Here is a 23362-nt window from a genome sequence, read left to right as displayed (position 1 = left end):
GGGCATCTTTCTAATTTCTTTTTTTTAAAAAAAAAAAAAAAAAAAAAAAAAAAAAAACGTTTACTAATAAAGAGATAAATCAAACATAAAAAGAAGGAAGATCAGGACAACTCCGCATACACGAGATGAAAGGAAAAACTCAAATATTTATCCTCCCACAAATCAACAAAACTCTTATTCCTTCCTAACCATAACATCCAAGGCAAAACAAAACACCAATGTTCCTATATAATCTTTCCTTCTTGGAATGCAGCTCAGAAAAGAAAATCGAAAGGAGAAAACATCAAGAATTATTTTTCTCCAGGAATCACCCCCTGAATCTGTATCTCCATTCCACATTTAATTAATAATTTTGAAGCCATCAACGCACAAGAATGAAAAAATGATCCATTAAATTCCCTGCATTCTTACGAAGAACAGTAGCGAGAGGGAGAAGTCAACATATAACGAGGCAGATATTTTAGGAAAACATTAAAAACAATTCATCAATAAGTCAGTCACTCCAATATGAAGTGACCCCATAAGATCCTAATCCATAATAAGTCACAACCTTCAACCTATATCTTCTTGGTTTTTACCACACAGCTGATGACAGCAGTTTTCTTCACAAACACAACCCTCAAAGCCAGAAAGACAAGTTAAGATAAAACGTTTAACAATCACTAACTAATAATAATGTGCGAAGAAAAGAAACAAAACTTTTTGAGACAAAATTAACAATAAGCTTTTCAACAAATAGGTGCTTCAGAAGAATCCACCCATTTCCGAAATTGATATGACAAAGCATGTATATTTATCAAAATATCCTATGATGATGATGAGGCCTCTGATCTCGGCCTTGTATAACCGAGGCTGATTAGCTTCTGCGCCAGAGAGAGAGAGAGAGAGAGAGAGAGAGTAGAGGATAGGAAGCAACATCGAAGCAACATCAATAGTGGAAATTACGAGCCCTTGAGGATTTATTCTTGCGCATAAATAAATTCATGGATGTTGTGCTAACACTGCGAAGTTTGTTTAACAGAAGAAACTGATTACATCAAACAACCGAACTGTTGATACTGAGAAATACCGCTTTTTATGACATTGTAATACATACGTTGCTTCGTTACAGCGGTTTGACAACTCCATGGACAGTGACTTCAGCCTCGAAAAGGGAAAAGTCCCCAACCAAGTAACCCAAGTAGGGTTCCCTGAAGTAGGCATTTGTGATATATCTTGACCGGCCATATTCCTCATTTCGGGTACTGAACCAGAGACTGGCTTTATAATTAAAATTGTTGTTGGTATTGATTTGACTTAGAATGCGCAATGTGAAATCGGCGTATATTTTGCTGCCTGGAGGAAGGTCGGTTGAATCAACCAAAGCCAAATAGAGTGATAGATGAGTACCCAAGCCATCTCCTTTTCCCTTCTGATACAGCCTTATCTTCCTGTAGAGACAAAATACGAAACCAGTACATGAAAAATGCTTCTTTGCCTTCTTTATCATCATGGAATTTTAGAAAAAAAAAAAAAAAAAAGACGATATAATGGGGATACCATTTCAGATCTGCTGCGTTGAATTCTTTCGATTCGTGGCATACTACGTCTAATTTGGAAAAGTAAACCCAAAAACTGTGCTTGTATGTGATGGGATCCTTTATCATCTGTAGACATTCTCCTTTACAAGTGCTTCTTTCTTTGCAAACAAACACTTCTGCTCCAAGAACACAAGTGTCATCCACAAGAAACCCATTAGCAGAGTCATTCAGAACTTTAAGAGAGATGAATTGATCAAAGCCCCATTCAAGCTTCATTCTGTGAAAGCGTCTTTCCTTTCCCTCAACATCTAAGGCAACACAGAGTTGGGAAATAAGAGTGTGTTAGAATGAGTTTCATGATGGTTAAAAGAAATTGCGATTTTTTAACTCAGAAGGGTAAACTAAAGATACTTAAGGGTTGTTCTTTTCACAGCTCAAGTTGATAACGTGAGTTGTGTATGTGAGAAAAAAACACTGTAGTAAAAAAGTTGAGTTATGAAATTTTATGAGAGAAAACAATACTGTAGCAATAGAACTTGAGTTGTGACTTGAGTTATGGAAAAAAAAAACAATAAGATGTTACTAATTGACACTATGTATATTAAAACTATAAGTTTGAGGATAAATTACCCTGAAGAACCATGTAGTTATCATTGTTCTGATTGAGTATAAACAACCTGAAAACGGCATAAACTTCCCAACCGGTTTGGAGGGAATCCGCTTCGGCCATTGCCAAGTAGAGAGAGATATATTCTCTCACATTCCTGCATTTGTTTCCATTTGGATAGATAACCAAGTTCCTGAAAACATAGACGTGACATCTATAAGACATGACAGAAAAGGAAAATGCAGGAAATTTATGATGTGAATTTTACTGGCAAGAAAATGTACCATTTGTAGCCTCCGGCTTCAAATTGATTCGACGCGTATCTATCTATTGAATTCTTCATTAACAAAGAAAACGACTGTAGTTTGATGGTATAATGAGCCGGTGGTACATTTGAGATTGACCTCAAAACGCCTGCAAATAGATAATTAGACATGTCATGATGTAGAAACTGATTGAATGATAATTAGACACATCCTCCTAATTTGATTGTACAAGGAATTCTTTCGAAACTCAAAACTCAACCTATAACGTACCATTTGGATCGTTGAAGACTGGAGCGGCGGCCATGGTAATAGAATCCACACCAATTGCGTCAAATGCTCGGTACGAGGTTGGAACAATATCCTAAATGGAGTTTTCTCTGCTTTTAAGGGGAAAATGAATGTAATCCTTTGCTTCAAGAGGATTGCATTGTTCCAGGGAACAGGTATCAATTCTCTGCTTAAGGGTGTTTGTCCATGCATAATAGTCATTAATGTGCATAAAGGAATATGCTTTGTCTCATACGTTTGTTCCAAAGGAGAATGCATTCTTTAACCACTCTTTAAACAATGCCTACTAGGGGCTAGATGGTTATGCTCCGAAGATAGATAGAGCCATAATTTACAATAAAGGCGGACTCCAGTGCCAAAGAGGCTCTCGTACTATGACAGGCTCGGGGAAAAGCTCAATCCCATATGTACGCGGCCTTATCCCCCAAAGGCGAGGCCGTTTCTGGGATTCGAACCTTAGACCTCAGGTGCAAACGCAAGTGCTCCCACCACGGTGCCAAGGCCGTTTCCGGGATTCGAACCTTAGAGCCATAATTTACAATATGTAATTTTATTTGGAAATTAAGAAAGTAACTTACTAGAGACGCTAGATGGTTATGTCAGATGATACATGTGGCATACTACTATATGCTCTTTTTTAGTAAGGAAAAAATAAAACAAAAATAAAAATAACGTCTAGTAATCAAGAGATAAAACAAACATAAAAAGAAGGAAGAGCAGGACAAGTCCGCATACATGAGATGAAAGGAAAAACTCACGGGAATATTTTTCCTCCCACAAATCAACAGAACTCTTATTCCTTCCTAACCATAACATCCAAGGCAAAACAAAACACCAATGTTCCTATAATCTTTCCTTCTTGAAATGCAGCTCAGAAAAGAAAATCCAAGGAGGAAACATCAAGAATTCTTTTTCTCCACGAATCACCCCCTGAATCTGTATCTCTATTACACGTTTAATTAATAATTTTGAAGCCAACAACGCACAAGAATGAAAAAATGATCCATTAAATTCCCTGCATTCTTACGAAGAACAATAGCGAGAGGGAGAAGTCAACATATAAAGAGGCAGATTTTTTAGGAAAACATTAAAAACAATTCATCAATAGGTTAGTCACTCCAATATGAAGTGACCCCATAAGATCCTAATCCATAATAAGTCACAACCTTCAACCTATATCTTCTTGGTTTTACCACACAAATGATGACAGCAGTTTTCTTCACAAACACAACCCTCAAAGCCAGAAAGACAAGTTAAGATAAAACGTTTAACAATCACTAACTAATAATAATGTGCGAAGAAAAGAAAAAAAACTTTTTGAGTCAAAATTAACAATAAGCTTTTCAACAAATAGGTGCTTCAGAAGAATCCACCCATTTCCGAAATTGATATGACAAAGCATGTATATTTATCAAAATATCCTATGATGATGATGAGGCCTCCGATCTTGGCCTTGTATAACCGAGGCTGATTAGCTTCTGCACCAACATCTTCTCAGCCTCTGCCTAAAATTCCATAAAATAAAAAAAATAAAAAAAATAAAAAAATAAGACAGAGAGAGAGAGAGAGAGATAGGAATGAGCAAGAAGCTTTGGTTTTTTTTTTTGTTTTGTTTTTTTTATTATTTCAAATGTATAATCCTTAATAAAGCTTATTAATAAAGAAGTGATAGATATCCCTTGAACTATAACCACACTTTAGTGTCTGAACTTTCATTTGTAACACCTGTAGTTTCTGAACTTTTGATTACCTCTTAAAATTCCAATAAGGAAAAAATAATGAAAAAATGTATCAATTTTTATTTACCGAGATAGGAAAGTACATCAAATACTTTGTCGGACTATACACACTTATAACATGTTAATCTCTAAATTTCACCATTCGAAGTTCAAGTTACTGTCCTTGCAGTTACGCACTTGTCCAACGACAAACCCTCCTGTGACTATTTTCCTTCCAAAAACTGACAGAGGGAACATTTATGATTGTTAATGAAACTTCAGTTACTATAGTCATTACAAATGAAAATTCAGGGCTTAAAGTGTTACCACAGATATAATTCGAGAGGCATGATTGAAATCAGCCAAATTAAGAATGAAAAAATAACACCGAATTATTACAGAATCAAAACTAACCCAATGAAACCTATAAAAAATAAAGAAAAAAAAATCCCCTATTTTCAATATTTTCAATTGAAATTCTATGAATATGAGTAAGAGAAAATGGACCTCAAGCAAAGGAGAGTTCTTGGGGATATTGGAAGCCAGAATTACATGGAGACCACTCTTTAACACTGCCATTGTAACATATTAATGTAATTTTGTATTTTTGCTCATTGTCAGTTTCCAATAACAAATAAAAAAATTAAGGAAAACAGAAAAACAGAAAAAAAAAAAAAAAAAACCTAATCGTCGAGCAATGCCTGATGCAGTATTATCAGATGCCCCACCAAGAACACAACTCACACTTGCTCCATTATTCCTCTGCATTACAATAATACGCCATCGTTTCAAAATTTCCCAATCCATCGAAAATTTTAAAACAATAATTAACAAAAGAATCTCAATTTAGAGTTTAGGGTCAATAACTAACTAAAAAAAAAAAAAAAAAAAAAAAACCAAAATATCAATTTAGGGTTTAGGATTCAGGGCAAAAAATCAAATTTTAGGGGGAAAATTTCCAAACAACCCAACTTTCAATAGATCAAATTTTTAATTCCACATTTCTAATCGATTTAAAAAATAATTAAAAAAAGGCTGAAATTAGTTTACTCACGGGTTGAGTAGGCGCTGCTGCGTACAAATGGCCAAATTTCGCAGAGTTGCAACCAATCCAAGCATATATCTAAAAAATAAGCCAAAAAAAAAATCAACTTTTATTTTTCCTTCAAAATTTTCAAGTAAGGCAAAAGAGAGAATCAAAAGAAAGAAAATTGGGAAAGGAAGAGTTAGAGCTGGACCTGCCTGGGAAGACGAATGATCTGAAAGTGGAGGGTGACGTCGTTGACGGCGTCGCTGAAGGAAATCACTGGAACGACGTCGTTTTCCGTTTGTTTATCATCGGAAATGTCGGCCGACCTTAGAGCTGAGTTCAGAGCTTCCATCGTCTCTTTATTAGTCTCTACTCTCTCTGTCTTGCGACTGAAGGCAGATGAAGGGAAAAACAGAATGAGAAAACAGCATACATTTACATACATTTACGTAAAAACGACATGTCGTCACCGCATTACAATTGATTTCTCTACTTTTTCTTTTACTACGAAACTTAAAAAAAATTTGACTTCGAGTGTCGTTCTTTTGCGACAAAATTTAAAAAAAATTTAAACAAAATTTTATTTAACTTCGTGTTCTTTTATAAAATTTAAATTTGAACTCGAGTTTGAATTCGAATTTAAACTCGAGTTTAAAATTAAATTTGAGTTCATAAACTTAAATTCAAGTTAATAAACAATATTTTTTTATTTTTAAAAATATCATAACTTTTTTATTTTAATTCTGATTAAGATGATTTTTTTTTATACATTCACAATGAAAAGACGAATAAAAATTCATCCATATATCCTATTAAAATTTTTCATCAACTTTAAGTTTTGACCCACTCAAACATAAACTCAAAAATATTCTCAATTCAAATTATAATTCAAATGTACACATCTAAATACAAACTCAAATTACCACTTTAATTCAAGTTATAACTCAAACTCAACTCAAGATTATTACTCAAGTCACCTTAATAAATACAAAAGAACAATCCCTCTAATTCTCGTTTGGTATCATTTGCCTTTTCTTGAGATACGTGTACAAATAACACATATGAGAGTGTGGTTTTAATATGAGTGTGATTTCAAAGATTATTTCAAAGTAAAATATACGCTTATTTATAATAATTAATATAATTAGATTTTTATTACACCACTTTATTATATTTTTATATTTAATAATAATTGTCAATAAAATTATAATCATTAAAAATTTGTCATACATATATACATATTAGTTGAAACAATCATTAAAAACTCGTCATATATATACATATTAGTTAAAATAACGTGCGAGACTCTGAGGGGGGAAAATTTTGTACTCAAATCTTGATTGGAAAAATTCAATTGCTCTTGATACTTTCATTCTCTGAATGTACAATTACATGCGGTCAATAGCAAATGATAATGTGCTCAGCGAAAAGGTTTGGCCCAACAAATATTTAAGGCCCATTTACTGATTCAAGTTTTTAATTTGAATTAATATGTAATTTTATATGAGAATTTTTATTGTTATAAAAAAATTAGTCAATAGCAAATGATAATGTGCTTAGCGAAAAGGTTTGGCCCAAGAAATATTTAAGGCCCATTTACTGATTCAAATTTTTAATTTGAATTAATATGTAATTTTATATGATAATTTTTATTGTTGTAAAAAAATTAGATGTGAAAGGAAGAGTTAGAGCTAGATCTGCCTGGAAAGACGAATGATCTGAAAGTGGAGGGTGACGTCGTTGACGGCGTCACTGAAGGAAATCACTGGAACGACGTCGTTTTCCATTTGTTTATCATCGGAAATGTCGGCGAGCTGAGTTCAGAGCTTCCATTGTCTCTTTATTAGTCTCTACTCTCTTTGTCTTGCGACTGAAGGCAGATGAAGGGAAAAATAGAATGAGAAAACAACATACATTTACGTAAAAATGACATGTCGTCACCGCATTACAATTGATTTCTCTAATTCTCGGTTGGTATCATTTGCCTTTTCTTGAGATACGTGTACAAATAACACAGCCTTTTCTTGAGATACGTGTACAAATAACACATATGACTATATGAGTGTGGTTTTAATGGTTATTTTAAAATAACATATACACTTATTTATTATAATTAATATAATTGAATTTTTATCACACTATTTTCAGGTTGTTCTTTTGTAAAAAAAATTAAAAAAAAGACAACTTGAGTTTTAACTTTATTCAAGTTCATGTTCTTTTAAGTTCTAATTTTATTCAATTTTACTCAACTTTATTCAAATTATAACTTCAACTCAAGTTATAACTCAAATTCAACTAAAAAATTACACTTAAATTATACTCTAAAAGAACAAGCCCTTTATTAGTTGAAACAAGTGAGGGTGAATTTTGTACTCAAATCTTGATTGGAAAAATTCAATTGCTCTTCCCGTTTAGTTCGCTGATTCGAGTTTTTAATTCGAGTTGAAATGTGATTTTATGTGAGTATTTTTTACTGTAGTAAAAAAGTTAGATGTGATTGTTTCTGAGAGCTTTTTACTGTAACAAAACTCGAATTCTAAACTCGAATCAGCGAAATAAACGGGGCCTCATTCTCTGAATTACATGCTGTCAATAGCAAATGATAATGTGTTCAGCGAAAAGGTTTGGCCCAAGAAATATTTAGGGCTCATTTACTGATTTAAATTTTATATGAGAATTTTTATTGTAGTAAAAAAATTAGATGTGAATTTTTTTCTATAATAAAATTTAAATTTTAAATTTGAATCAACAAAATAAACATGGGCTTAATGGGTAGTAAACAAAATCTGAACAACAAATAATTAATTTTAAAAAAGTGAATTCAGCATAGGCATTACAAATAGATAGCTTAACCAAAACGAAGATAAAACCAAACAGAAAACTGGAAAATAGATTCTAAGGCCCCATCTTATTCGTTGTTTCCTGTTTTATTCTGTTTGTTTCCTTTTCGATGGATTTCTCATCCATCTTGAAATTTCTGTATATTTTATTTGATCACTGAAGTTTCCTGTTTCTTATAAAAAAAAAAAAACAAAAAAAGGTAACTTAACAAAAGCTAAATCTATTAATGCTTGTAGCTTTCAAGAGATGATCTTCTGCTTCCTCTTTTTTTCTTTTTTTCTTTTTTTCTTTTTTTTTTAACAGTCTATTACACACACGCATAGGGTGCTCAAAGAAGCCTGAGTACACTAGGTTATAAAAAAATAAAAAAATTGCTCGTTGGAGTCACTAATGCCACCAACACTCTAAGCATAAAAAATGCCCATGTATGTGAAGTTCACTTTGCTAAGGTTCAATATACACATATTACCGAGGTTTAATGAATTAAAGAACCCTGATGAAGAATAAGCAGAAAAGAGAGGATGAGAGAAATGAATTATTTATAAACATTGGCCTCGTTCACTTCGCGGATTCGATTTTTCAATTTGAGTTGAGATGTGACACTTTATGAGAGCTTTTTACTGTAGTAAAAAAAAGTTATATGTGATATTTTCTGAGAGTTTTTTACTGTAAAAACTTAAAACTAAAAATTCGAATCAGTGAAATGAACGAGGCCACTATACGGATTCAAGTTTTCAATTCGAGTTGAGATGTGACATTTTATAAGAGTTTTTTATTGTAATACAAAAAATTAGATGTGATATTTTCTGAGAGCTTTTCATTGTAAAAACTTAAAATTGAAAATTCGAATCAGTGAAATGAACGAGGCCAATATAGCCCATATTTATTCAAGACATTGATGAACAATACAGTGAAGTTACAAAAGTAAAATGCAGATTTTCTACTTCTTTTTCCCCTCTCTCTGTTGTAGTTTCATTCATGCATTTCTAATAGTTTACATATAAATTCAAACCCAAAAGGCCCAAGAAAATCTGAAAATAACATGCAAACAAATGGTGAAAGTCACAAGAATAAAAAGATAAAATAACAAAGCAGACTTTCTCTTTAAATATTGTCAAGCAATTGGCAGGAACAATGGAAATTGTAAATCCAACAAAAGGCCAAAATGGAACAAGAAACGGTAAACTTATAGCAAATCCTTTGACGTTTCTCAATTTAAGGTTGAGAAGCGAAAGAAGAATGGAAAATTTAATAGAAGAGGAAATAAAAATCTTGGATTTTGATATCAAGTTTGAATAAATCTAAACAAATTCAACAATAAACATGTAAATACTATCTGAAACCAAATTAAACAGCAATCCATATGAAAAACAAACAAAATTCCTAAAACCGATGATATGAAATCTATCAGAGGAGCGAACCTGTGGAAAATAACCAAAGCATCAAGAAAGAGAGAGAGAAAAAAAAAAAAAAAAAAAACCCGATGATTCCGGAGGGTCAGACAAACAAAAAAGCCCCACCTCACCTCTCTTGGATTTCTGATGGTTGTCTCCCAAAAACGAAGAAAACCCTTAAAATAAAATAAAATAAATAAGGATTAATTACAAAACTCCCTTTTAACTATCTTTGTCCTCTAATTTTTAAAATATACTATTCATTTTTTTAAAAAATAAAATGTTAACAACAAAATTCATCTTTTAAATTTATTAACAGAAATTAATATTTAATTTATTATTTTAAGATATTTTAATAGTTTTATAGTTTAAAATTTAGTTTAAATTTAAAACTAATTTAAATTTAAACTTTTAATTATTATATGTTCATTATTAATTGAATGTAAGTTAAAAATTTTATAAATCTGTTTTCGATAGAATAAAAAAAATTATGAAGTTTTTTTAAATGTATAAACTATATTTAATTCAAATTAAATTCTAAATCATCAAATTATTAAAATACCCTCAAAATAACAAATTAAATATTAATGTTAGTTTAAAAAACTTAACAGGTGGGGCTTTTTGTTAAATTTCATTATTCATAAAGAACAAGTATTACACTTTAAAGATTTGGGGATAAAATGTTATAAAAAGTATAATTCATAAGAAATTTTTATAATTAATCCTTATTTATTTTATTTTATTTTAAGGTTTTTCTTCATTTTAGGGAGACAACTATAAGAAATCCAAGAAAGATGATGTGGGTTTTTATTTATTTATTTATTTATTTATCACAAGATCGGTCCGTTGATTAGATCCTAACATCGGACCTAACACATCGGTATCATTTATACACAAAGCCTGACACGTCGGTTCTATCCCAACATCTAGCCTGACACATTGGTCTGATCTTGACGATAATCCCATCTCATTATTTGAGTCGTGACATTAAGTTTAAGTGACATTTTTATTCTTGTTTAAAAAAAAAAATGTAATAACACATTTTTTGTTTGTTATTTTTAAAAATAGGAAATAAATTGTCGTTACCACACATGTTTTTTATTTAAAAAATTAAAAAATAAAAAGAAAAAAATATTTTTACTTCTTTAGTTTTAAAAAATAAAAACCTTACCGTGGCCTAAATTAAATAAAGGGAAAAAAAAAAAGCGTGTTTTTAGTGGTTTTTACTTGACACGCTCATCTCTTTCTACATAATAATGAACTTTAAAACTCATCAAAGAAGAAGCGGTCCGTTTCTAAACTCCATATCCCCTCCCCTCTCTCTCTAAAACTTGAGTCGCAGTTGCAGTTTATTATTAGGGCTTTTGGTTCCAGTCTTTCTTTTCCTCTGTTCTGCGACCGAACTTCTTGTTTAATTCTTTTGATCCATTTTTTTTTTCTCGGAAATTCGTATTGGCTTCGTCAATCGTCACCCCTCATGAAATCTTTGAGTTCGCTGCTCGCCCATGGCTGAGGTTAATCGATTCCTTTCCAATCAGCAATTCGGTCGGCTCCGTTTTCTCCCTTCTCCTCTTTTATTTATTTTCTGCTTCAAATATATGCATTTATTTTTGTATCTATTTATATATGTATATGCATATGTATATAACTATTCGTTTCAACAATGGCGTTAAAAGATAGATATATTATTTTGTTACCTTTTTCGTCATTTCTGCATGGTTGCATGCATTTTCCATTATTATTATTATTATTTTTTTTGTTATTGTGCTTCATGTAATATCAATGTTTTTTGAGTTTGCATTTCAATTGAGTTTGATTATGAACGAATTACAATCGTTAATCAAATACAAAACTATATCGACTCGATGTTCGGGACCCACCGGCAAGTAATGATGTTTTCATCATGTTTGCCATTCGGCCCTACATGTACCTTTTCAGTTCAATGGTGCTTATGTCCATTTTGTGAATGTTAATTTTTGTTGGGTTTTTTTTGTTTTTTAATATATAAATTGTTGCTTTTAAATAGATTTTGATGAATTCTCAACCAAAAAAAAAAAAAAGAAAGAAAATATTTGATCAAATGATATTAACTTTCTTTCAATTTGGCAGATCTTGTCCAGATACTGCAAGAAGCTCAAAATCGTTGGCTCCGACCAACTGAAATATGCGAAATACTTCGCAACTATCAGAAGTTTCAACTAACACCTGATCCGCCCGTTACGCCTCCAGGTTGGTATTGCTATATATTATTTTGATGATGTATATATTCTTGTTTTACATGCTTAAACAGAATAGGAATGTTAAGAGTATTCAAATATGTTTTTAAACTGAAATGTGGAATTCTTTCTTGGAAAATTAATTAACTTTCTTAAACACCTTTCCTTGATAAAAATTAAAATACCAATTGCAAGGAAAAAGAGGATAAGATATTCTCTGAACATTGAAAGAGAAGTACTAAAATTACGAAAAAAATAAGCAAACAATAACAAAAACACAGGGAAAATCTAAATACAAACAAAAAAAGATGGTTTTGATCCAATTGAAGTGCAGCTGGACAAATTTGACAGTCAAAATTGGATTTTTTTTTTAATCGGTCTATCCACAGTTTCAACAAGGGCTTTATTGAGATGTGAGTTTTGATGTAGTGGAGTAGTGGTCTTTTGGAGCTGGTTTAGTTTATTTAGTGGCTTTTAATATGTAATGATTGCAATAATGATGGAGTAGATCTAATGAAAGGGTGAAACTCAATTGCTTAGACACAGAATTCAAGGTTTCAACACCTTGAATGCAATTACTAGCATAAACCAACAAGTTCATAGCAGCAAATTCAATTATAGCAGTCAAAATGGTCTGAAGAGGGAAAGAAATACGATAGATGCCTAATAAGATAGCTACAACAAGTTTTGGACTAGACCAGTAAACTAAGCCAGCACCAAAAGACCGCTACTGCACTACATTAGTTTTTAATTTTTACTTTTTTTTTATTTAATTTGGATAGTGATTAGTGTAGTTCTATGTTTGAGGGAATCTAGGTAATATTTAGAGACTATATTAGGGTACAATCACGTGTGCATTCTTCATATGCAATTCGTGATATTGATTGTATATCGCGTGTGCATTCTTCATATGCAATTCGTGATATTGATTGTATTCCACATCTAAAACCATATATGTTTACTGGTGAAGTTGGTAATGTGTCAGATAACCACTCATTACTATTGCATTGCAAATAAGGATCGTTGACATTGATTACACGCTAACTTTTATGTGTTGTTCATGTTACAGCTGGCTCTCTCTTCCTGTTTGACCGAAAAGCACTCAGGTATTTTCGTAAAGATGGTCATCGATGGAGGAAAAAGAAAGATGGAAAAACTGTGAAAGAAGCTCATGAAAAGTTGAAGGTGTGCTGTTCAATTTGTTATTAGTAAGTTCACTTTTTTTTTTGTCTCAGATGTCCCTGAAATGTTCAGATTTTAGGTTTTAAGTTGATTTTTCCTTCTTTTTAATCCAAAGTGTAGCCCCAAACCAATTGGAAAACGAATCCATAAATTACCTTAAAAAAAAGGCCAAAAACACTTAAACCAGACCAAAGTGTCTCTCTCATTGAGGCTCATGCCTCAATAATAGCCCCTTGCTTGCTAGGGGCGTGAGGTGTATATTTCCCTAAAGAGGTATGTGCCTTCATGTTATACATGGCCGCTTCAGTTTGAGGCACATCTCGAATTGCGCACCTCAAATAATTTTTCAAACAGTTCTAAATGTAATGGAATTTTGACGCTTTTCTTCCTTGTTCTTACTTTTACATCAAAACTCCAAATAAGTTGAGAAAAGTTGTATTTCGTATTCCATTCCTCCTCTTTTTATATCTTTACATGGTTATTGAATATGATTACCTACTTTCTACTTATATGGCATCTTTTAATACATTCATAAAATGTATTATGGTGCTTAAGACTAGCAGTTTTTTGCCAATTTTGTTGAATGTAATACCTTCTAAGTCCTAGCCCTTTCTCTTTTATGCTCTCGCAAATTTCTCTCCATGGCCTAGTGAGATTGTATCTCAATTCTGCTTGTGCACTTAATAAGTCAGTTTTCTACTCTCCCTCTTTAGGCTGGTAGTGTAGATGTTCTTCACTGTTACTATGCCCATGGAGAGGAGAATGAGAACTTCCAGCGGCGGAGTTATTGGATGCTTGACGGGTGAGTGCTGTTAATGGAAGAGAGAATAGTCTTGCAACTTTTGTTGTTAAGGTTTTGAAAGACATTTTACATAAGGCTTCTTTACTGTAACATTGAATGAAATGAGTTATTTGATGTTGCATTTCATTATTTGTGACATCATTCCATAACTCTCGGAAAATTTACTTTTTTAGTAAGTTCTGTCTGCATCATTTTTGTTAATATTTTGTTTGGGTTCACATCATGCTGATTGATTGTGTTTCAGGCAGCTGGAGCACATTGTTCTTGTGCATTACAGAGAAGTAAAAGAGGTATTACATCATTGAACAAGGGAAAACAATCTAGTCTACATCTATATTCTTTGACATCCTCTAAATCTTTTGTTAGACTGGACTCATTGGCTCTACTTGAAGGCCCAAACTCAGCCTTTATGTTATTTTTTCCCCCTCTGTTTATTTATTTTTGTCGCATATTGTCCTCCTATGCATTTCAGGGGTTGAAGTCCGGTATCTCTCGTTTGCTGGCAAGTCCTAGATTACAGGTTGAAAGCCCTCAAAGTAGTTCCGCACCTTGCTCTGCACAAGCGAACTTGCATGTCCATACACTTCAAACATCTTTCACAACAAATCCAAACAGAGTTGACTGGCAAGTGCAAACATTGTCACCAGAGTTTGAGGATGTGGATTCGAATAATAATCCCGGACCTTCTTCTTTCATTCACCCTGCATTTGGTTCCACATCACATGATGCTTCTCTGCTTTCACACGGAGTTGCAGGTAAAATGCTGTAACGCCCTTCTCGAGCTAGCAGCTAAAAACAACGCCAGTTCGAGAGAAACGTTAACTAAAATAAATAATATTGCTTAATAGAGAAATAATATCTATCACAAATACAATCATCGAACATAATTCTTAATATTACAAATTTCATTTCTTAAGATCTTCTAACTTGTCATGAGACTATGAACTATTCTTGCTCAGTCAATTGGAATTTCTATTTTAGCACTTACCTGCATCACAAGAATTATATGAGCGCAAACTCAGTAAGTAAACCATAAATAATTTCCACTTTCAAATACTTTTTTTTAACATTAAGGGCCCTCTTGTATAATATTAATCTTGTGTTATAGAACCTCTTTCATATGGCCCTTGTCATGGAATCTCTTATTCCTCCAGGATTTGGCCCTTCATCATATTTCAATCGGCTCATAATAAGCACAAGATTCACATTATACTCAGAAATATTTTCAAAATCTCATAAAAACATGTCAATAATAACGTATATAAATTGAAAATATACTATTGTTCAAGTGATGCAGTAGAAAGTCTACTTACAGTCAAGCTGCTTAAGAAGAAAAGCTATTCTCTCTATATCTCTCCTCTTCTTGACTCACGTAAAATTGGCTGAAGACCACCCTCTGAATAAGCTTCAATATATGTACTACAAACTAAAGAGAATTAGACTTCTCACCTAAAGAAACGTGGCATTAAGATCTCTAAGTAAGGTGGCATAGTTCATGTGCTTACATGTTAAGCTCCAAACGTGGACTCATATTTTTTTTGTACTCAATTTATACCAAGCCACCTCATGCTTATATAATATCATTCCTATCATATCAATTCTCAAGCAAATAAAACCAACCTCTTGCATGCCTCATGCCTACAGACAACACTTTAATTATGCACTAAATAGATTCTAAGCATTATTGATCAATATCAACGTAAGCTCTACAAAATTCTACTTTTCATCGTATTCACCATAAACTAAGCTAATAAATAGAATTTTAATATCGGATATTACAATTCTCCCTTTCATAAAAAAATTTCGCCCTCGAAATCTGACAATTCTAATATCTCCAATTGAATAACTGTCTTTAAATAATTCAAAACCATAATTTGTCCTCAAAAACAAAAATCATACGCTGATTGAGCATTTAATCCCATAACACACCCACTATACGTATTGCTCTGATACTAAATTGTAACGCCTTTCCCGAGCTAGCAGCTAAAAACAACGCCAGTTCAAGAGAATTGTTAATATTACAAATTTCATTTTTTAAGATCTCCTAACTCGTCATGAGACCATGAACCATTCTTGCTTTGTCAATTGGAATTTCAATTTTAACACTTACCTGCATCACAAGAACTATATGAGTGCAAGCTCAGTAAGTAAACCATAAATAATTTTCACTTTTAAATACTTTTCTTTAACATTTAGGGCCCTCTTGTATAATAATAATATTAATCTTGTGTTATTAAAATCTCTTTCATATGACCCTTGTCATAGAATCTCGTATTCCTCCATGATTTGGCCCTTCATCATATTTCAATCGGTTCATAATAAGCACAAGATTCACATCATACTCAGAAATACTTTCAAAATCTCATAAAAACATGTCAATAATAACGTATATAAATTGAAATATACTATTGTTCAAGTGATGCAGTGGAAAGTCTACTTACAATCAAGCTGCTTAAGAGGGAAAGCTATTCTCTCTATATCTCTCCTCTTCTTTTTTTTTTTTTTTTTTTTTTTTTTTTTTTTTTTTTTTTTCCCCCTTTTTTTTTTTTTTTTTTTTTTTTTTTTTCCTTTCTTTATGCTTTTACTCACGTAAAATTGGTTGAAGACCACCCTTTGAAGACCACCCTCTGAATAGGCTTCAATATATGTACTACAAACTAAAGAGAATTAGATTTCTCACTTAAAATAAACGTGGCATTAAGATCTCTAAGTAAGGTGGCATAGTTCATGTGCTTACGTGTTAAGCTCCAAACGTGGAATCATATATATTTTTTTAGTTAATTTATACCAAGCCACCTCATGCTTATATAATATCATTCCTGTCATATCAATTCTCAAGCAAATAAATCCAACCTCTTTCATGCCTCATGCCTACAGACAACACTTTAATTATGCACTAAATAGATTATAAGCATTATTGATCAATATCAACGTAACCTTTACAAAATTCTACTTTTCATCTTATTCACCCTCAACTAAGCTAATAAATAGAATTTTAATATCGGATATTACAAATGCATTATTGCATGTACTAGGTATTTATTTACAACAACTTCTGGCATCAGTTACAAATTCTCTGTTCTTTAACTTGGATGAAATTTTCTTGAAACATTTGTTTTATTCTGCTCTTTCTGGAGTTCATATCACGAGCTATTTTGCTATAGATTCATTTCATTTCATGTGTTGCATGGTTGGCCTGAATTTTTTGCGTCATTCTTGGTAACCTCCATTTCTTTTACTTTTTCTAACACAACTTCTCTATTCCATACAGCCTTTCTTCTTCTTTGATCAAGCTTGGTCTGGTTCCTTTAATTAGACTCTGTTGTTTTGCAAGTCACAATTATCGAGCTTTAGAGTCTTGTCATTCAAGCCGCATAATAGTTGAGCTATTGTTTCTGTTCTGCACAATGAGTTGAGCGAAATAGAAAGTTTGTGATTAGGTGTCTATCTATGCTTTTTCAGGGTTTGCTGAGTTGTCCAGGAACCCCCCTGGCATTTGGGATCCTGAACCTAAATCTTATCAGGCTGCTGGATCATCTGTCTGGGCTGGAAATCTCAGCTCAACCAGAAGTGATGACAGCACACATGACCAGAAATGTTATATTGAACAACCTAGTACTGCGGACGTTATAACTCATAAGCTAAGTGATGCTAAGTTGGATGCTGATGTTAGAGTGCATGATATTGTCACCTGTGCTGATAGATTGATAAGTGAAATAGACGTTCAAGTGGCAACAATAGCTTCAAAGAGAAATATCCAGGTCTGTTTTTCTAGTCAGCGGTGCTTCTTTAATCCTGACACCTTTTAACTTCAGCAAAGACTTACTTTATTTTTTTTTTTTTTTTTTTTTTTTTTTTTGAGACAGATTGACTATATGAATGGTTACTCGTGTCTTTTCAGTTGGTTTTGGATTTGTGTTTCATGTGGTAGAAGCTTCCCAAGCAATATATCTTTTACTTTCAGTTGCAACAGGAGCATACTTTTAATTCGGTTTATCTCCTTCTCAGCAGTATTGTGATCCTCAGATGGTAGAGAATTTAACCGACCAAGTTGGGAAGAAATCTGAAGATGAAGATATTTCCTTACCTAATGATGGATCAGCAGAGCTGAAAAAACTAGACAGTTTCGGAAGATGGATGGATAAAGAAATTGGTGTGGATTGTGATGACTCCTTGATGGCTTCTGACTCTGGAAATTATTGGAATGCACTTGATGCTGAGAATGACGATAAAGAAGTATCAAGTTTGTCATGTCGTATTCAGTTGGATATTGATTCACTTGGCCCATCTCTTTCACAGGAACAACTATTTAGTATCTGCGACTTCTCGCCAGATTGGGCTTATTCAGGTGTTGAAACAAAGGTAATTTGTATGTATTGGATAGCTGCACTTCGAGTCTAGCTGTAACATAATATCAACTTCCTTTTATTTCAGCGAGTTATTGATGCATCATGCACTAGAATTTTGAGATTTAAATCATGTGTCTTTATTATCTTATTCTACTTTCAGGTTTTAATAGCAGGTAGATTTTTGGATAGCAAGAAGCATTCTGCTGAGACAAAGTGGGGATGCATGTTTGGTGAAATTGAGGTTCCCGCTGAAGTTGTGACTGATAGTGTCATTCGATGTCAAGCTCCTTTGCATGCTCCTGGACGTGTTCCATTCTATGTGACCTGCAGAAATAGGTTAGCCTGCAGTGAGGTAAGAGAATTTGAGTATCAAGAGAAACCTCTGAGGATTGCTATTAACAGCACACCAGAAGATGAATTGCACTTACAGATACGACTAGGAAAATTGTTAAATTCAGGATCAGAAAGCAAATCATTAAATTGCTCAATCGTTGAATGTGATAAATGTAAGCTTGAAGGTACTATATGTTCAATGAGAATCAACACCAGTCACTTGACACCTGGCGATGCCTTGATTCAAACTTTGCTAAAGGATAGACTTTGTCAGTGGCTTATTTGCAAAATTCACGAAGAAGGTAAAGGACCGCTTGCCTTGGATGATGAAGGCCAAGGAGTTATCCATTTGGCAGCTGCTCTTGGTTATCAATGGTCTATGGGCCCCATAGTTGCTGCTGGCATAAGTCCCAATTTCAGAGATGTACGTGGAAGAACAGGGCTTCATTGGGCTTCCTGTTTTGGGAGGTGAGTTTGCTGCTTGCATGATCATGCCGATCACAAAGCTTCATTCTATGGAGATTTGTTTTTCTTTGGCTATAGTGCATCAGCTGTAGGCTACTTGGCAACAACTTCCTGACTTATTTAAATGACATTCTCAATCTGGTTGTTGCCTTTTGATGATTCATAATCTCAATACTTTTCTTTATTGTCATTTTGTTAGATTAATTTGGTATGTGTATTTGGGAGATCCTAGTTCTAGGATTTTTTTTTTTTTCTAGGAAATAAAAATAAAAAACGATGGTTTAAGTCAACTATGAAATAATTGTTATCTCGAGCCTAAAGGAGAATCTATGAATAAATACCTATGTTTCTGTCCCTTTTCCTTTTTCTTGTTCCTTTGATTTTTTGGATAAATGAGCGGAAAGGATAAAGGTGGATTCTCATGCCTAATTGAGATTGAACTAAATTTTGGGTTTCTTGTTGGATTTGCGATGTGAAGGGTTTTACGGTGGACCATCCATCTGTTTTCTTGTTCTCTCTCTCTCTCTCTCTCTCTAATAATCAGTTTCTTATACATTCTTTTATAAGAAAAAAATCCTTTTGATTGACAACAACAATATCATCAACATAAGCTTACCGAGTGTAAACTATTTTTTCTATAGTTAACAAGAGTACCTTTCTTTTGAAGAAAAAACCAAAAAAAAAAAAAAAACCGCTAATCCTATTTAATAGATACTCCTTATCCTTTAGCCCTTTGATATGTAGTTGACCTGATCTTAATCTTTTCTTTAGGTTGATTGGAATCATCATGAGGTAATTTTTCCTTTATGCGAGTTGGATATCTGTAACTTTAACTGTTTCTTACCCTTCTGCAGAGAGGAAACCGTCACAGCGCTAGTCAGATTGGGTGCTGCTCCAGGCGCTGTTGATGACCCGACTCCAGCATTTCCAGGAGGGCAAACAGCTGCTGATCTAGCTTCAAATAGAGGGCACAAGGGAATTGCTGGATATTTGGCAGAAGCATATCTGACAAGTCAGCTTTCTTCGTTAAACATTAATGAAAATGAAATAACTGCAATAATTGACGCTAAAATTTCCAAAGAGATTGATGCAAAAGTTGTCACATCAGACTTGGGTTTTGATGACAATTCCCTGAAAGGGTCCCTAGCTGCTGTCAGGAAATCATCGCTTGCAGCTGCACTAATTCAAGATGCCTTCAGGAATCTTTCATTCCGTCATAGACAATTAACCAAGAGCCATAACGATAGTCCTGATAATTCACTTGACCTAGTTGCTTTGGGTTCTTTGAACAGAGGGCAAAAGTTTAGTCACTTTGAGGATTATCTGCATTCTGCTGCTAAAAGGATTCAAAAAAAGTATCGTGGCTGGAAAGGAAGGAAGGAGTTCTTGGATATTCGCAGTCGTATTGTTAAAATTCAGGTACTTTCAGTTTTACTGTTCTTTCTTCTGCTCCTTTGGTGTCAGTATATATTGTCTGCTTAGAATACAATTTAGAACCTTTTCGGTTGCTACTTACTGTTATTCTCGTTTGGTTTCTTCTATTTTCTCGTGTGACAATATGTACAATAGGAGAGAACATCAAGTCAAATTGTCCCAATTATGGATCTTAACTAAAGAAATAACCAAGCGAACGCTTTTACTTTAGAAGGGGCAATTGATTGGTACGGGTAATTGAAAGACTTGGAAATGAAAGATGGACTTATATCTATCGGCAATATTGCTGGTAAAAATAATGGAAGACTTGATGGACCAAACTGTTCTGTCATCAATCCTTTTCATTAACTCAGAAACTTAAAAGGATATTCAACAAGGAAACAAGATCAAAGCCTATTCTTCATTCATAGTGGAATAAGGTGAATTCCAGTATGAATTGAAGGAAAGAAATTTCCCAGCACTCACTTGGAATAGGAAAGAAATTGAATTTGATGCCTCTCTTCACTCTTTGCCTGTTTTCTTTATTTATCTTTTTGTCAGGGCTGGCTTATAGGGTGTGATACTGTGCCATATTTATTTTTTAAAACAAACGGGAATTAGATGCGTAATAATTGGAAGTTTAGGTCACGCTTAATGTTCTCCGTAACTGTGGTTTCTATGTTCAGGCTCATGTTAGAGGACATCAAGTTCGAAAGCAGTATAAAAAGCTTGTTTGGTCTGTCAGTATTTTGGAAAAGGTAATACTTCGTTGGAGAAGAAAAGGAGCTGGTTTGCGGGGATTTCGGGTGGAGAAAGTGATTGAAGATGCATCAAAAGATACAAAACGAAGTGATGAATATGAATTTTTGCGTATTGGGAGGAAGCAGAAACGTGCTGCAGTTGATAAAGCTCTTGCACGAGTCAAGTCAATGATTCATCATCCTGAAGCATGCGAACAGTATATGAGACTAGTTTCTAAATTTGATAAGTCAGGTAATTTTGCATTCTCATATTATTTCCTTAAATATAGTTGTCACAAACTCCCTATGGAGTTCCTTATTCCAGGTTCTTGCTGCTGCACAAATAGACTATTTTTGCAACACAGAATTGTTTATTGTGGACTTTTATGGCAATAACCCTACTACTGTTAATTGGCTTCCTCACCAGTCACCACAAGTTGTTGGTCCCTTCAAAAGCGTTACCAAATTTTCAGCCACAATACACAGAATGTGATTTTCCTAGCAACAATTATTGATCGGTTTTCTCACCATAACTCAAAAAGTTGTTTGGTTATGAATTTGTTCTACTCATGGTTTCTTTTGGTTCCAGGGTTGATTTCCGTAGATCTTGTAATTTGACATTTAGAAAATATTTTGTTAAGTTTCTCCTCTGCCATTTGTTCAAGCTAATTGAATCATATTTACATTTTATTTTTATTTCCTTTTTTTTTCATATACACAGATGAGTGACAAGGCGAATGAAGCGTCACAGGGTGTGGATAGTACAAAAGTTGTAAGTTATATGTGAAAAGAGTTGAGGACTCTTTCAAATGATAAGGCCTGGTAATATTCTTACCTTCTGACTGATGGTTTGACATATTTTCCTTTGGAGGATTTTTCAATTGCAGAAATTAGATAGGGGAAGGGGAAAATTTGTAAATGTTTCTTTCTTTGTATTTTTCATATTTCTTGATCTCAAAACTGTAATCAAATTTTTTCTGGTATGGGATTACAAGAGTAGAACAGTTCTTATATGAGAAATGATTTTAATTGACATCCTTATAGTGACAAGTAGTTCTCTATTTTCTATACGAGGAAAACAATTACTGGAAGATGGTTAAGAAATGGAAATTTAAATGATATGTGCGCATGTGAAAGCTGCCGAATTTGGTTTGTTTTTATGGTGATCCTTAATCGTTGCATGAGAGATGTTTTGAGCATCAGGAATTCTTTTTGTGTTTACTCATATGTCCTAACAAGGGCCCTAACTTTTGGATAATTGTTTGGGTAACCTTTTTTTTTTTTGAAAAATTCTTAGATAATCTTGACAACTAGTCCTTAAAAGTGCACGGATTAAAAATTTTTTTTTTATTTTTGATTCATAATCTTTTTAGTTAAATAATTACATTAACAAAATAGTATTTATTAAGAGTAAGGAGTAAAGATTCAAACTCATGTACTTTTAAAGTTAAATTTTCTATTTTTTTTAAAAAAATTTCTTTTATGATAAAAATAAGAAATTTTTTTGTCATATGTATTCTTATGGAAGCTTGTCTAAGAAGAGTCGCGTAGGTCTTGCTTCTCTTTGAAGAGCTTCCAACCATGGACAAAAACATCAAGATATTTATGGAGTTTTTCACGAAAGGTTCATTAAATATTGAAAATGTCAAAAAAATATCCAATTTTCTATAAGAAGAAAATTTGTAAAAGTCGACTCAGTGTGTGTATTTTTTATTTGTTTTTTTTTTAATTTCATAAATGCTTTCATCAGCTAAATAATAGATTTTCTCACTGGGCAAACTTTTACATCTCACAGTAAGTAAATGGCCAAAATGTGGCACGACCCAAAAAGAGGACCATAATTTTTGGGGGTTTAAATTAAAAATTAACCTAATTAAACGAGATTAATTAACCAAATTTAAATAATAAATTTTATAAAATAAATATTAAAAATATATTGCTTTAGAGTCTTTTTTTTCAAATAATACTAAAATAATTCATAAATTTACGATTTTTCTCAAAGTAGTATAAAGATTGTGCTGACTAATACAGTTTACATACGCAAATTACATTATAACTCAGAATCAAAAACTGTGAAATAAAAATAAAATGAACTATCTCAAATCTCATACCGTCAATTCATTAGAATCAATTTATTGCGTTGCAAATCAAACTGCTAAGTCTAGAAGAAGAAAAACATTTATAACAGGGGTGAGTTA

General features: G+C 33.0%; 2 protein-coding genes across 4 annotated transcripts; one reads left to right on the top strand and one right to left on the bottom strand.

Moving 5' to 3' along the window:
- Positions 1–908: 908 nt before the first annotated feature.
- Positions 909–5815, bottom strand: LOC21407845. Its single transcript, XM_024167776.1, has 10 exons — positions 5638–5815; positions 5454–5522; positions 5083–5161; positions 4907–4971; positions 4106–4186; positions 2664–2754; positions 2412–2541; positions 2151–2320; positions 1540–1828; positions 909–1430 (listed from the first exon to the last, which is right to left on the bottom strand). The coding sequence occupies exons 1-10, from the start codon at positions 5779–5781 to the stop codon at positions 1106–1108; spliced, it is 1443 nt and encodes a 480-aa protein (XP_024023544.1). The 5' UTR covers positions 5782–5815; the 3' UTR covers positions 909–1105.
- A 5124-nt stretch (positions 5816–10939) lies between these two features.
- LOC21407844 (calmodulin-binding transcription activator 2) lies at positions 10940–22177 on the top strand. Of its 3 annotated transcripts, none has more exons than XM_024167724.1 (12): positions 10940–11209; positions 11774–11893; positions 12950–13065; positions 13776–13864; positions 14109–14154; positions 14337–14619; positions 17327–17625; positions 17876–18226; positions 18374–19014; positions 19866–20430; positions 21111–21417; positions 21886–22177. In XM_024167724.1, the coding sequence occupies exons 1-12, from the start codon at positions 11170–11172 to the stop codon at positions 21891–21893; spliced, it is 2865 nt and encodes a 954-aa protein (XP_024023492.1). In that variant the 5' UTR covers positions 10940–11169; the 3' UTR covers positions 21894–22177. The 3 variants fall into 3 exon arrangements, with proteins under 3 accessions (XP_024023492.1, XP_024023491.1, XP_024023493.1); XM_024167723.1 differs by having other exon boundaries at positions 17873–18226; XM_024167725.1 differs by lacking the exons at positions 10940–11209; positions 11774–11893 and having other exon boundaries at positions 12983–13088; positions 17873–18226.
- The last annotated feature ends 1185 nt before the right edge of the window (positions 22178–23362 follow it).

This window comes from Morus notabilis, unplaced genomic scaffold, assembly GCF_000414095.1.
Source record: "Morus notabilis unplaced genomic scaffold, ASM41409v2 Scaffold172, whole genome shotgun sequence".
Classification (NCBI taxonomy): Eukaryota; Viridiplantae; Streptophyta; class Magnoliopsida; order Rosales; family Moraceae; genus Morus; species Morus notabilis.
The sequence above is the reverse complement of the archived record's forward strand: the minus strand, read 5'-3'. Positions and strand labels throughout refer to the sequence as shown.

Excerpts from the sequence above, each read along its gene's own strand:
- LOC21407844 (XM_024167723.1), top strand. The coding sequence starts at position 11,170 with ATGGCTGAGGTTAATCGATTCCTTTCCAATCAGCAATTCG. Across the intron at positions 11,894-12,949 it reads TCCGCCCGTTACGCCTCCAG|CTGGCTCTCTCTTCCTGTTT; the intron begins GTTGGTATTGCT and ends TTCATGTTACAG. Across the intron at positions 14,620-17,326 it reads GCTTTCACACGGAGTTGCAG|GGTTTGCTGAGTTGTCCAGG; the intron begins GTAAAATGCTGT and ends ATGCTTTTTCAG.
- LOC21407845 (XM_024167776.1), bottom strand. The coding sequence starts at position 5,781 with ATGGAAGCTCTGAACTCAGCTCTAAGGTCGGCCGACATTTCCGATGAT. Across the intron at positions 4,187-4,906 it reads AGAACTCTCCTTTGCTTGAG|GCAGAGGCTGAGAAGATGTT; the intron begins GTCCATTTTCTC and ends ATGGAATTTTAG. Across the intron at positions 2,321-2,411 it reads GAAGCCGGAGGCTACAAATG|GAACTTGGTTATCTATCCAA; the intron begins GTACATTTTCTT and ends CTATGTTTTCAG.